General features: G+C 39.7%; 1 protein-coding gene across 2 annotated transcripts in view; it reads right to left on the minus strand.

The window, feature by feature from the left end:
• Nucleotides 1–14923, minus strand: part of adcy3a (adenylate cyclase 3a) — a 47711-nt gene that overhangs the window by 13365 nt on the left and 19423 nt on the right. For both annotated transcript variants that reach the window (XM_039805350.1, XM_039805349.1), the window contains exons 6-15: nt 13442–13569; nt 12791–12949; nt 11877–12042; nt 11481–11600; nt 9882–10024; nt 8160–8321; nt 7679–7766; nt 3027–3143; nt 2425–2729; nt 2120–2201 (exon numbers count right to left, since the gene is read on the minus strand). In XM_039805350.1, the coding sequence (XP_039661284.1) occupies nt 2120–2201; nt 2425–2729; nt 3027–3143; nt 7679–7766; nt 8160–8321; nt 9882–10024; nt 11481–11600; nt 11877–12042; nt 12791–12949; nt 13442–13569 (1470 nt within the window). The remainder of the gene's footprint in view (nt 1–2119; nt 2202–2424; nt 2730–3026; nt 3144–7678; nt 7767–8159; nt 8322–9881; nt 10025–11480; nt 11601–11876; nt 12043–12790; nt 12950–13441; nt 13570–14923) is intronic.

The following is a 14923-nucleotide window of genomic DNA, read 5'->3' on the forward strand; positions in this document are numbered from 1 at the left end:
CATTCCACGAAGCGGACCGACAAAAGTAAATCACAGAGTGGTATGGACGATGAAACTACACCAAACACAACAACTACCAAAATCAAAGACAAGAAAATACGTAGTGGTGACCACGATCTGATCTGATGAGTCGACGCGTTGACTATCCCTTCAGAAAAACAGCTGGTTGTTGCACATCTCTCTCTCTCTCTATGGAGAAACAGCTGATCAATGACCTAATAGCATAAGTGTAACAGAGCTGTGTGATATTATAATCAAATATATAAATGAAAATAGGTTGAGTATAACTAATATTTACATATAGGCCTACTGTATATACAGATCAGTCTCAGGTTGAAACTTGTAGTTCTGAAAGTTAAGTTGCACAACTTAATGTAATGTTTGTGTATGTTTAATGTATGCCTTAGTTTGAGGTTGATATCATTGGAAAAAAAAACTATGTAATATGGCACTTAAAATGCACTTAATATGTTTAGATTTTGAGAGATGATATTGTAAGCAATTTAGGCAATACAAATGTTGCTTTTTTCCGAAAATTTTGCTTTTTTCCCTAGTTTTGTTGTTTTGTAGGTTTCATTTGCACAGCTAAATGTGAAAGATTTTGCCTTAATAATTCAGGTTTTGGACAACTCCAGTAACACAATGTCAATATAGATCAATAGAATATTTCTACCCTAGGTCAAGTATATTAATAATCAATAAGTTAAATCAAACTGTATCATCTAAAGTGAATGACAATGGCCCCAGTAGGTACGAACAGATACATTCTTAAGTGGCACATACGAGTGATTTAAGCGAATTTGTGGCATTCACCAAATGTATTTGGATTTTTTTCTGAGGTACAAACAAAATTCATGAGTCATAAACAGATATCTGCCTTTCTCCACATGGGAAAACCCTCCCAACATATTTCCAATTTAAGTTTCCTGCTACTTAAAAAAAAGAAAAGAAAAAAAGACCTTTTTTTAGCATTTAACATTTTTTCTATCACAGTACATGTATGTACGATGCTCTGATGACACAATCTTGGCAGCTGTACTAATGATACTTTCTGATTGTTTTGGGTAGTAACACCATCACTAAATTGCAGAATGTGTTGTGTATACTGTTAAAGGGTAACTACTGTTTTTTCAACCTATTTTCCTATGTTTTTGGCTGATGGGAACAACAATCTTTTACAGTGGTCCAGTATTAAGCGAGATGGCTGCAGTCGGCAGCAGTGAAGCAATCTACAATGTAAGTAAATAGGGCAATTGTCCACCTTGTATTTACCTTCACAAAAGTGCTCGTTTTGCCACTGATAAGCTCAGATTGATGTTCTAAGTGTCTGACAAAATTATGGAAAGGATCCCTTCAGAGATAGACCTTTAAAACCTCTTTGAGACCTTTCTGTTTAACCAGAAACAGCTCTGAAGTCGCTAGCGCTAAACCCACCAGACTCCATTTAAAAAAGCGATACTTTTAGCGTGTATATAGCATATATTCACATGTAAATCGGTAAACTATGTGTTTATTTCATCCAAAACTAGAGTTGTGATGGTTGAAATAGTGGAAAGATGACTCAAAACGGCTTCTCATGGTTTTATTTTGTTTCTGTCGACTTTGAATGAAGTGTATTCTACGATGCTAAAATTACAGTTTATTTACATGGAGTCTGGTGGGTTTAGCGAACGCAATTTCTTTTTTTTATGTTTTAAAAAAAGGATCTTACTCTTTAACAGAAAGGTCGACCTCCTTTCCATAATGTTGTCAGACACTTAGAATATTAATCTGAGCCTGTCAGTGGCAAAACAAGCACTTTTGTGAAGGTAAATACAAACTGGACAATTGCCCCATTGACTTACATTGTAGCTTGTTTCACCACTGCCGACTGCAGCGTTCTTGCTTAAAACTGGACCATTGTCAAAGATTGTTGTTCCCATCAGTCACTTAGACACAAAAACATAGGAAAATAGGGTTGAGGGTCCAGGTTGAAAAAACAGTAGTTACCCTTTAACAGCATACAGAAAGACAACACGTTCTGCAATTTAGTGATGGTGTTACTACCCAAAACAATCCGAAAGTATCATTAGTACAGCTGCCAAGATTGTGTCATTAAAAACAGTAGATATGTACTCACATGTCGGGAGAAATAATAGAAGCTGACCATCATAATGAAGATCATAATTGTCATTGTGAACTTGGAGGGCACCAGGTATGAACTGCAAAAAAGAACATTCACATATTGGCAATTTCTGCTGTGACACTAGTGTTAAAAAAAACACTGCAATTCCTGTATGTTAAGTGATCAAACTCATGATGACCTACGTCTAGAACATGCATTCTTTAGTTGATTGTGCTGTTTTCTACAATTACACAGAAAGAGCTACAAGAGGTATACTGATGTCTGCTTTACACAGATGACACTGTCTTATATTGCCTTACCTGTAGTCCTGGAAGCGGGCCATGTCATAGCGGTCGAAGATGTCCCTCCAGCTGTAGATGTTAACAATGCCGGTGGCCACTGTAATGAGCAGCATCAGTGTGAGCTTGACCATGTGACTGACCTGAACCAGCATGGTGGTGGCCATCAGTGCCAGCACAGCGATGTAGCTGTAATATTTAGGGTTGTCCAGGCAACCGTCAGGGCCAGACCAGGAGGAGGAAGAAGAGGAGGAGGAGGAGGAGGAGGAGGAGGAGGGAGCCACTGTGGTGCTGACTGAGTCTGGGGCTCGAGGCAGACAACTCAGCTAGATGGTGGAAAGACACAGATTCATAAGCTCAGTACTATTATTACTATTATTTCTAAGACTGCACTCTATGATCTATACTCAGCTGTCCTTCAGCAGCAACATTCAGAATGTTGATGATTTCTGTTTCAATTTCCTGGCTCTGGTTTTTCTGTGGCATACAGGTAGCCTATATATTACATCCAGCTCAATGAAAATTGGGTGCAGTTGGCGTCGGCATTCACCCATGGAATAAATACAAATCTTTACACTGGTTTTGCCTTTTGCAGTTGTAAGAAACAGTAGATAGCAGCTCACCATGTCCGTGATGTCGGCCATGGTGAGGATGAAGATGGCAGCCATGGCCCAGGTGTTACGAGCCCAGCGGGTGTGGTCGATCCAGGTGGAGAAAGACACCAGCTTCTTGGGAAAGACCTAACACAAACACCATTCCGATTAGGAATGCAACAGCACATTTCTTTAATGAAAATGTTGCAGTTCAGTGAAGCCTATAAACCAAATAATTTCACTCTCGCTGTATTCCAATTCCATGCTTTATAGGGATGGTGTTAGATGATAAATGGTCTGCATTTCGCTGAGAAGTCAGAATCTCTTGAGTTTTTTGTGTTACGATACGACTTTATTATCAGTTTAGCCTAATTAACGTTTAGAGCCTATACCTACAACCTGAAATGAGCAGCATAATGTATGAAATGTTAATAAACAGCTGTATCCTACTGTATTTTATAGGCTACTAAATCCAAATACTTGGTCCTGATTCAGAACTGTTAAGATGATCATATTTAGATGTCAGTACACTAAAAAATTCAAATGTAACTGGGAGATTCTTAAACTGATGTGATGAGGTCAGATGATAATTTCCCTCGAGAAAGTTTAGTTTTTAAATAGTGACTTCAAAAGTCAACTGAAAATGAGAAGCCTGCTATGGAGGATATATTTATTCATAATTCAAATTGAAAGTCCAAAGAGAAAATGAAAAGAGATTAAATTAAAAATTATATTATTTTACTACGCTGCTAGGAATAATCATGACATAATTCAATTTCTTTCTTTCAAATAGTGGCTTTCTTTCAGCGAGTGGTTTGCAGCTCTCGTGTGTCTTGCTGCTTGAAGCCTCCAGCTTCTTCTTTCTGAATTAATCCCTCAATAAATCTCTCACACCTGTCCCTTGTGCTAAATTAAATCAACGTCATACAAACAAGCCCCCTCATGTGTCATATGTCATATCTCTTCTGACCCTTACCAAAACTAACCACATACACTTTCTGAAAGACCTCTCATACACTATACTAGTTAATGGTAATTAAACTAACTTTGGAAAGTTTCTGCCTATTCAAATTTGGAAGCTGAACAAGGGGAAACTTAAAGGTTAGAGTTGAATTTTAATATGTATCACTGTTTCAGTTTTAATGTGCATTCGTTTTACTAGAAAAGAGCAATGGAAAACCTATAGCAGGCTATGGAGGATATATTTATTCATAATTCAAATTGAAAATCCAAAGAGAAAACGAAAATAGATCAAATTAAAAATATTATTATTTTACTATGCTACTAGTAAAAATCATGCCATAATTCAATTTAAAAAAGAAAAAGGAAACTGAAAAATTTAAGTTGAAATGTAAAATGATAGTTTGAAAATGCAAAGTGACAATGTCAAAAGTCAAATTTAAAATGCTTAGCTTAAATATAAATGTTCAAACTAAAATCTTAAATTGAAAGATGACATTGAAAATCGCAATGGCAATGAGAAAAGAGAAATATTAAATATTAAACTCAAAATGTGAAATGGAAAAGCTTATGTGCTTATTAGATTATGTGCTCTACACAGTTGATTTCTTGCATAAAAAAAATTTCAGAAGTGAATTTAGTGATGAAATAGTAGACGGAAATTGTAAAACGTTTCCAGTTGTTGGCCACTACGACAAACCGCGGCTGTTGTGACTGTTCCAGGGCTTTGTATTCTGGAATACAGTAGGCGAGATAGACTGGTCCGAGGCATACTGGAGATTTTCTCCAATCCGACATCCAGGTATATTTTGGCATACTGCAGATTTTGCTTTTGTTTGCATACTGCATACAACATGCTACATTTTGGCCAAATCAGTACGCACTGCTAGTATATTTTGCAGTTTCGAAAACGGCCTCTGACGCTGCAGGTGCTCGTTAGGGTAACCTGGAACACCTGAGTGTTCCCAGGTTATTTAAGCCTGGCTGCAGTGCAGCTCTGGTCTCTCTGCCTGCTGCTGGTTGCTGCTGTTCCAGCTCTCCATGGTTCCTCTTTGGTTTGTTTATGTTGCCTTAGGTTGGCCTTTTGCTATGTTTAAACTTTACAACACCAACACACACTCACCTCTGTCACTCACGCACACCCTACCCCACTGATTTCCACATCCCATTTAGTATATGGCTAATTTGGTTATTTAATTTTGTCTAATTTGGTTCAACTTGCTTAAATAAAGTCTTGTTTAAACACTTAACATGGTGTTATCTCCCTCTTTGGTGTGACCACTTGAGCCAGATCGTGAAACTGGTGACAGTGTAAAGTGAATTTGATCACATGTATACACACATGCCACTGTTAATAGATGGAAAAGGTACTGTAGGCTTATATTGTGATATTGATTAGTACGGCTAAGCCCTGAGCATTATTTACAGTGACTGCATTTTCCAAGTTCATTCGATTGACTGTGTGCATGTTTCTGACCGACCTGAGCTGACAGCAGCAGTCAATACTGGCCTGCCTGCTGCATATCAATCTGAATTTCCATGACGAAGTGGGATCAAAAGTACAGCTCCATGCGCATCACCACCCACCCAGACAAAAATCAGGAAAAGATGACTCAGTAACTAAAATATTCAAGACCATTCAACAAAATAACTATATAGACAACAAACCATAAACCAAATAAACAAATGTATAAATGACAACACCATAAGCCCATCATACACGTCACTCCCCAGCACAAAGCTTCTTAGGAGCCCTCCAGAAAGCTCAGGTACATTCCGTATTTTCTAGTATGGACACCAATCACAAACCGTTTATAGGACATCTTTTCAAACGCCGCCACCCTAGCCATCTCACCCACTCCTGGATTGACAACACCCCTTCACTCCTCCATCGTCTTAAAATAATCTGTCTGGTTATCTTTAAACTAGTCTGGACCCAGCTTCTTATGTTCTTATCCATCCTGCTTAGGATTGACCCATCTTCCAGAAAAATTATCTTGGGCTGAATGGAACCTGGGTCTCTGAAGTCCAACATAGGTAATCATGTATCCCAGTCCAAAATTCCTGGACCTTATCACAGGACATGAAGTAATTGGCGGTCCTCTCTCTTTCATTTCCAACAATTCGGTGTGTCTTTCAGACCAATTCTAAACAATCTAGAGGGAGTCCAATAGAAGCAATGCACAGTCTTGAACTGAATGAGGCGCATCCTCACATCGCATTATATAGTTTTAATATTCCTACAGATTCTGTCCCACTCCTCATCATCCAGTTAATACTCAGATCCCTTTCCCATGTCTTTTTGAGGGCTGTACAGGCTCCATCCCCCATGTTCTGCATAAGCATAGAATGATACCCAGAAGCATCATGACCTTTTCCATATGTTTACAACACCTTATCTAAACATTCTGGTGCCTTTGGGGCTGAAGAACTGGATCCAAAAATCTCCACTAACAGATGGCAAAGTTGCAAATATCTAAAAAATTGCGACCTAGGGATTCCAAATTGCTGTTCCACATCCTCAAAGGATTTGAATATGCCACTGAGATACTGATCCCCCAGTGTGACAATTCCCTTTTCCAACCAATCCCGCTGCAGTGTTTTAGTGTTTGCAATTTATAGATTAGCCTAGCAGACTTCTGCTCATGGCCTGACAGAACACCACAGTGAATCAAGTGGTCAATGTGACCCGAAGTCAACACAAGGGTTAAAGTGATGGTTCGGAGTAATTCACCCTAGGGTGCTTTGCACCATGACCTCGAGCCAAACACCCCCCCAGAAGCTTTTTTCACCTGGGTCGAACATTGGGAGAGTTAGCTAAAGTAGCGTTATCAGCTGAATAGCTTAACGCAGGGGCTAATGGACCCACGTTTGTATCTCGTAAGTTACCCCACTAATAATGCCCGAAATGATACCAAACGTCTAAAAGTAGTACAAATAGGTTATGCTCTCATAAAACGATGGATTGGAAAGTTTGTAAGTACACCAGAAGTTTATGTAAATAACACTTGCCTGCTTGCTTCTGCTCTCTGCTGTTGTTGTTGCTGCAGTAAGACGAGTGCTTAGGGCCTTCTACAAATTACAACACCCGAAAGAGATGCAACAAAAATATTTTTAATTTAACTTTTTTTTAAAGTAAGTGCTGTAGTATTACGCAGGAGACAAGTAATAATTGAGGTAAGTTTGGAGATATTACCTTATTTAATCATTAAATTAATAAATATTTTTGTTGTATCTCTTTTGGTGTAGTAATTTGTAGACCGCCCTAAGCACTCGTCTAACTGCAGGTAGCAGCAGCAGCAACAGAGAGCTGAAGAGAGCAGGCAAGTGTTCATAAACTTCTGGTGTACTAGCAAACTCTCAATCCATCGTTTATAAGAGCATAACTTATTTATACTACTTGTAGATGTTTGGTATCATTTCGGGCATTATTAGTGGGGTAACTTACGAGATACAAACGTGGGTCCATTAGCCCCTGCGCTAAGCTATTCAGCTGATAACGCTACTCTACGCTAACTCTCCCAATGTTAGACCCAGGTGAAAAAAGCTTCCGGGGGGGTGTTTGGCTCGAGGTCATGGTGCAAAGGACCCTAAGGTGAATTACTCCGAACCATCACTTTAAATGCTTCTCGTGGCAAATACTGATATATGCTATATATTTATATAATAAGATCATTTTTTAAATCGCTTGACAGCCCTAATGAAAATGTGTTGTAACTTACTCTAGGGAAGATGGCGGCCAGAGAACAGATTGTCAGGATGAGCAGGAGGACTTCTCCCACTACAAAGGTGATGTAGTTTGCAATCAGCCTGTTCCACAACACATGAACACACAGAAAAACCTTCAGAGAAATATATCACTGGTAGCGGTCAACGAGTCCAGATTCTTTAACATCAGTGTCATTAGTCAGTTAATTAACAGCTGCATGCAGATGCGGCAGAAAACAATACTGAAGAGAGCAATACTGCAGTGAGTTGTGCAAAAACATTTAAGATCCCAAGAGTGTAATATCCCTCAAAGTACAAAGTAAATAATTAAATGAAAGGGATACTTTTGCCAATTTAGAATTTGTGTCCAAAGAGTGTGAGCTTAGGTTTGTTTCTTTTGCTTTTTGGGTAGGCGTTTCAGCCAGAGTGGGACACAAATGGAACATGACCACACTGTGAATAAGGGTGAGATTACTCCTGGCCTTGTACACTAACCAGGGGTCTATGAGGGCCTCCATAGCTGCAGTAAAGAGCAGGACCACACAGGAGCAGCAGAAGGCAGCTCCGCTCTGTTTCTCCTTCTCCACAGAGTAACGAGTCTCCAGGTCCGGATCCACAAACCTCAAGGAGAGCCTGTTGGTGTGTTTTCCCTTCAGACTGATGAGACAAGAGAACCTCAGCACTTACATCACATTTAAAAAAATATTGGTATTACATTACACACAACACATATAGTCGCAGTTTTGTTTTAGGAAATACTTTATCATGCTACAATGTATTGTTACACCATAGAAAACTGATGCATGATCTAATTAACCTAACATTGCATTTTGTGCAAATTTGGGAGTAAACTGCTACATTGCTTTGTGCGGCTGGGTATCAAACTTTACTTTGTACTAGGGATGTGACCAGACACTGAGCTCACGAGACACAAAGACATAAAATTGGGTTCACGATAACGAGATTAGTTTTTTTTATCTGAAAAACAATTTTTATCAAAATACAATTCACAACATGAACATATCCCCCCCCCACCCCTCACCCCCACACTAGTCCTCAACACCCACCCAGACGAAACCCAAGAAAAAGATAACACAATAACTATACACAAGACCATACAACAACAAAATAACAAAAAAGACAAACTGTAAACCAAATAAACATATGTATAATGACAACACCATAAACCCATCATATACGTCTCTTTCCAGCACAAAGCTTGTTAGGAGCCCTCCAGAAAGTTGAAGTACTTTCCCTATTTTCCCGTGTAGACATTGAATCTGGAAAACCGTTTGTATGCCACCTTTTTTTTTTTTTTTTTTAAATGCAGCCACCCTAGCCATCTCACAAGCCCACTCTTGAATTGACGGCACCCCTTTATTCCTCCATCCATCCTCTTAAAAAGATCTGCCTGGCTATCATTAAACTAGTTTGGACCCAACTTCTTATGCGCTTATCTATTCCGCTTAGGATTGATTTATCTCCTAGAACAAATAACCTTGGGCTGAATGGAACCTGGGTCCCACTCTGAAATTCCCAGACCCGTTCATCGCTGCTTGCAGCTTTAAAAGGAACACGCCGACTTATTGGGAATTTAGCTTATTCACCGTAAACCCCAGAGTAAGACAAGTCGATACATACCCTTCTCATCTCCGTGCGTGCTGTAACGCTGTCTGACGGCTCCAGCATTAGCTTAGCCTAGCACAGATCCTGCAGGTAACTGGTTCCAACTAGCCTACTGCTCCGAATTGTGACAAAGGCAAAATAGCGCCAACATGTTCCTATTTACGTATGTTGTCAGTTTGTAAGTCTAGCGTGTACAAAAACAACGTAACGCGAGACACGCCGTCTTCTATCCGTAAAAAAAACGGAGACTATATTCTCAGACAGGCTTGCTGTGAGCATATCACTCCGCCCAAGCACTATATTCTTCCGCCTGTGAATATAGTTCCGGTTTGTTTACAATTAGAAGATGGCTGTGTCTCATGTTGCGTTGTTTTACAACATAAATAGAACATGGCTGTCGTCATGTCTTAATCGGAGCAGTAGGATTACTGGAACCATTCACCTGCCTGTTCTGTTATGGGCTGATGCCGCTGGAGCCGTCAGACAGCGTTACACACGCTCGGAGAGAAGGGTATTTATAACTATTGTCTGAATAAGCTAAATTCCCAATAAGTCGGCGTGTTCCTTTAATTAAGATTAAAGTTCACTTACGCTTGGACTGTCTCTCTCTCCAGCAGAGCCTCGTTAAGCAGTTTGTTGAGCTCCTGTTCATTCTCCTGAGCATCAATCACCCTTTCAGCCAGGTCCCGCAGTCGCAGCCTTCTCCGAGGGTTAGGGAAAGATGGATTCACCACCTGAAGTCCCAGAAAGAAAAAAAAAAAAAAAAATGGAGAATGGTACACCCACATATTACATTTCTATGTCTAATATTTACTATATCAATGCCATGTCAGCAATTATGTTAGTTAGCTTGTCAGTCAGAACACTTCAATCCACAGTAAGAAACCTTTGCTAAACATTTACACTTGATCACCACCTTGCTTCACGATAAAGAACCCTACGTGCCAGATTTCCATGAAATTTGTAGTAGATGTTCATGTGTCCCTACAGGTTAATACCTAATGCTACTAGGAGGGCTGCACGATATGAGGAAAATATCTAATTGCGATTATTTTGACTGATTTTGCGATTGCAATATGATTCACGATATTGGAGGGAATGATCGTTTTTGTATCATTATTCTCATTTTCAGTGAAAATTATTAACATTGAAGGAAATTAAATTGATTATAGTGTGATTTTTGCAAGGATCTGTACCAAACAAAGAGGTTTTCTTTTTCTTGTCTGTAGGATAGGATTTGTAGGCCCAGGACGTCTCTGCAGCCCCACAATACTTTATTCAGAATGGTTTGACACATATTTTGCCATTATCAAATATTGTGTCCCCCCTGCGATTTTGGATATTGCACTAGTCTATATTGCGATTTCGATAAAATTGTGATTAATCCGTATATCCTCTATACGGACGTTATCGGGTTTGTGCTGTTCTGTGGGGGCTATCTTGGTAGGTCTCTTTCGGGAATAATGTAAAAGTAATCCGTAACAAATTATTTAAGTATCGATTTAGATTTTTGTTTTTTTGTACTTTACCCTCAGTGACCTGACCATTCTGTTCAGTTTCTTCAAAGTGTGCTTTTGCTTAAAACTTAAATTCATTCAAAAAAGTGAATTCACTAATCCAAGGAATTACGCTGAAAAGAACCGATGTTGGTCAGAAATTCACTCTTATACAGTAAATGCTGTTGTGACCGGGCCATAAGAATAGCTAAATAAGTATTTATATTTACTTTTACAATCTAACACTTTTGAATTGTGAGTTGTAAAAAAAGTGAGTTTAGCGTAAGTTAATTTAGGAAGACTTCTATGCTTTATATTCTCTCTCTCTCTCTCTCTCTCCAATTCAAAGGGGCTTTATTGGCATGGAAGGTTCAATAACAATGTTGTCAAAGCATATCCAGTTCTCATCATTCCCAGCACCCAAGGGTCCTTCATCATCAGAGGCTCCACATAAACATTCATCCAGATCTTCAGGCTCTTTCTTCATCACCACCAGGGTCTAGACTCCATCGGGGGGATATTACTGTATATACATAGCCTCTATACCCCTTAGAAATATAACATTGTGAGGGAGTCTAATCGCCAAAGACTCTAACATATCAACCTATATGCACCATGTCAATTACATCCTCCTTAAATGAAGTCTCTCCTGATTGAAATGTAATTCTAATCTAAGAAGTGATTTCTCGGTTACCCTCGTATCCAGTTCTTCAGGTTCCTCTGGTGTGGTGCAGGCTGTGTTAACACTGCCGTTACACTCTGTGGTGTTGATCAAGAGTGGGGAGTTTCCATTGGAAGAGGTAACCGACAACTTCTAAAAGTGAAACAAGCAAACAGGAAGTAATGAGTGACTATTATGTAATGTCACATTTTTCTTTATTCCTTTTTACATTCCTGAACATATCCGTGTATTTTGAATGCTGAACATACAGTATCTTACATTTGTAAATTATATTCAAATCTAGCTTTGAGTAACACGAATGTTTTTCAAATGTGATGTTAAATGCAACATTTCACTGGCTGAATAGGAGACACCAACATTTGAATATCCAAATATTTGCAGTGTGGGTGTGTGGCAGGGTTGACTCACTACACCATTGATGCCATTCTTCCCCACAGGTCCTTTAGGAACAACCACTAGGTAGGTCTCGATGCCCCTCTCTCTCAGGTAGTCACAGCGGTCACCTCCGTTCCCTGGCTCAGCATCAAACTCACCATGAAGACACTCCATGGTGCTCTGTGAGATGTGGACGCGACTGGTCCACACATACAAAGGTCATTGATCTACACATCATTGATCTAACAACTACCTACATGAAGTCTACAGAAAGTGCTTCTGTGGACTTCATTGAGCCGTGAATAGTCCTTATGGCATAATCATTTCCTAATCATTTGAATATAATATAATATAATATAATGTTGCTGGGGGGGGGGGTCTCCCAAAAATGCCAACAATGTTCGTCCGCATTGCTACTGAGAGATTTGGTTCACTGGAGTAAAGAAAGGTTTGTGGTACTAGTATTACCTGGGGACTTCTAGTAATTTGTAATAATTGTGGATGTCGTCTGTGATCTTAATCCCGTACAAATCTGCAATCTCTGTAATTTCTCATGTAAAAATCCCACCGCAAATTACCTACCATATTTCGACAGACGCAGGTTGTGTGATAATAATACTAATAAATAATACTAATAAAACTAATTATCGGCATCTCTGTGCTTCGGGTTGGCAATTATAGATGAAAGTTTTGGCAGAGCCTCGACATATTTGAGGAATAATGTCAGTATTTAGAGTAAAATACAGCCTGTGTGAATGTGCTGTATGAAACACAGACGTGGTGGGGTAATTTCTAAATCACATGAGGTCCCCTGGTAATACTAGTCCCGTGCGAATAGGGTTGTGGACATCATTTTAAATTTTTATAATAGAACAAATATTGCTCCAACAGTGGATTTAAGTAACTTTTTTTTAAGAGAGGTACCACCTGGATTAGACTGTTCTTACCCCGGTATCCCTCCAGCCTCCATTTTGTTGGCTACAGTGACATCTGTGGACCAGACGTCGTACTGCCAGCGTTTCTGACCCAGCACTCCCCCCAGGACTGTACCACTGTGCACTCCAACCCGCATGTCAACATCTGTCTGAGTTTTCTCCCGGACATACCTGTTTAAAAATCAAAAAAAAAAATGTATAAAAAGAAAGCAGGAACCACAACTCATTCTGTCTTTGTTGGAATCATCAATCCAGCTTTCTTTTCTATATCAAAACGCTGACTACCATGACACTACACATACATTCTCAACCTATGGAAAACACTGTCACTAATCTATATCTCATTTAGGGAAATCAAAACTAAAGTAAATCCATTCATACACACTTGTCTGGAGTCTGACCAAAATGTTGCATCAGAATCGATTTGAACTTACAGTAATGACCTCTCATTGTTCAATTCACTTTATTTCACAGATGTGGTCCACAGAAAGTCAATAACAGCCCACCAGAGTGATCAATTCCAAACTGCGGACCAAGTGACTAACCCTCTGCATCACATCAAAACATAGCGGACACTGACTGATCTTTAGAACAGGCCAGCATCATCCAGAGTTATCTCAGGCTGCTCTCTCAAGGTCCTGACCCCCTCATTTCTGTACTCACGAGATGGCCTCCACCATGGCCAGACCCATCATGATAGAGCATGCAGCGTGGTCCTCTCTGTAGTCCGGCAGCCCACAGATACAGTAGTAGCAGTCTCCCAGGATCTTGATCCTCAGTTGGTGATATTTCTGACAGGGTAGATAAGGTTTAGAGAGAGGGATGGACCCAAGAAGGTGCAAAGATTAGACTGGGATATCTACAGCAGTCTTTTTCAGCAGTTATAGAAATGAAAAAGGAATGACCTTTGAAACATTTTTTTATTGTTTTTAGGGATGCACAGATGGTCTGTTGGATTGTGATAGGAACAGATACTGACTTTAGCGTATTGGATACCGGCCAGACAATAGTTTTTTTTTTGTTCTGCTCCATTCATTTTGCTGTGATAAACTAACATAGATGAGTTGAGAACTGCTGTTACTTATCACTTCATGCATGAAGCATGAGCTTTGTAAAATAACTGAATTTTATTGTGAGAGAAGTGGTTGAATAAAATTAGCCTAGCATTAAGAAAACACGGGGGCAGTAGGCTGCTGAGAAGAAAGCTCTGCATTGCACTACTATATTTATCCTTAGATACGTAACCAGGGCGATTTGCGCTTAGTTTGGAGGACAACCATTGCTGAGGACAAGAATGTCGAAAGGCAAAAAGTGGCTTGTGGGGATATTAAAGTTGTGACTGATTGCTGTACTATTTTATTCTATAGGATCCCATAGAAAGTATTAATTATCAAGAGAGACAGGTGATTTTCGGAGATCTGTTGGGGTGTACTCATTTACGCTGAGTACTGTATGAATGGTATCTATTCAATTAAATTTTATTTATAGTATCAAATCATAACAAGAGTTATCTCAATACACTTTACAGACAGAGTAGGTATAGACCACACTCTATAATTTACAAATAGCCAACAATTCCAGTAATTCCCCCAAGAGCAAGCATTTAGTGCGACAGTGGCGAGGGAAAAACTCCCTTTTAGGCAAAAACCTTGAGTGGTGAGGAAAACTTCCTTTCAGGGAGAAACATCAGACAGACCCAGGCTCTTGGTAGGCGGTGTCTGACGGTGCCGGTTGGGGATGTGATGAACAGTGGCAATAATAGTCACAATAAACATAATGGAACTATGACTAAAAATAGTAGTTGTAGTAGTTCATGGCATAGAAGTGCACGGCAGGTTGTAACAGGGTGTAGCAGGGCGCGGAGCAGTGTCACGTAGCACAGTGGACCCAAAAGCAGGACTCAGAGCGGAGGGTAAAAGGTAATGGAGCTTTATTGTACAGAGTACAATCACAGGCGAAGGTAACAAAATCGGCAAGCAAAAGACGTGGTCAAAAAACTAGAGATCTACAAAAACACTGGGAAGGTAACACGAGGGATAACGCTGGAGAGTGATGCTGCGTTCCAGACACAATTTTTTGTCCGTAAGTTACGACTTCAAGTCACGACTCACGACTTGGTAGAGTTCCAGGCAAAGTCACAAGCTG

This window comes from Perca fluviatilis, chromosome 7 (assembly GCF_010015445.1).
Source record: "Perca fluviatilis chromosome 7, GENO_Pfluv_1.0, whole genome shotgun sequence".
Lineage (NCBI taxonomy): Eukaryota > Metazoa > Chordata > Actinopteri > Perciformes > Percidae > Perca > Perca fluviatilis.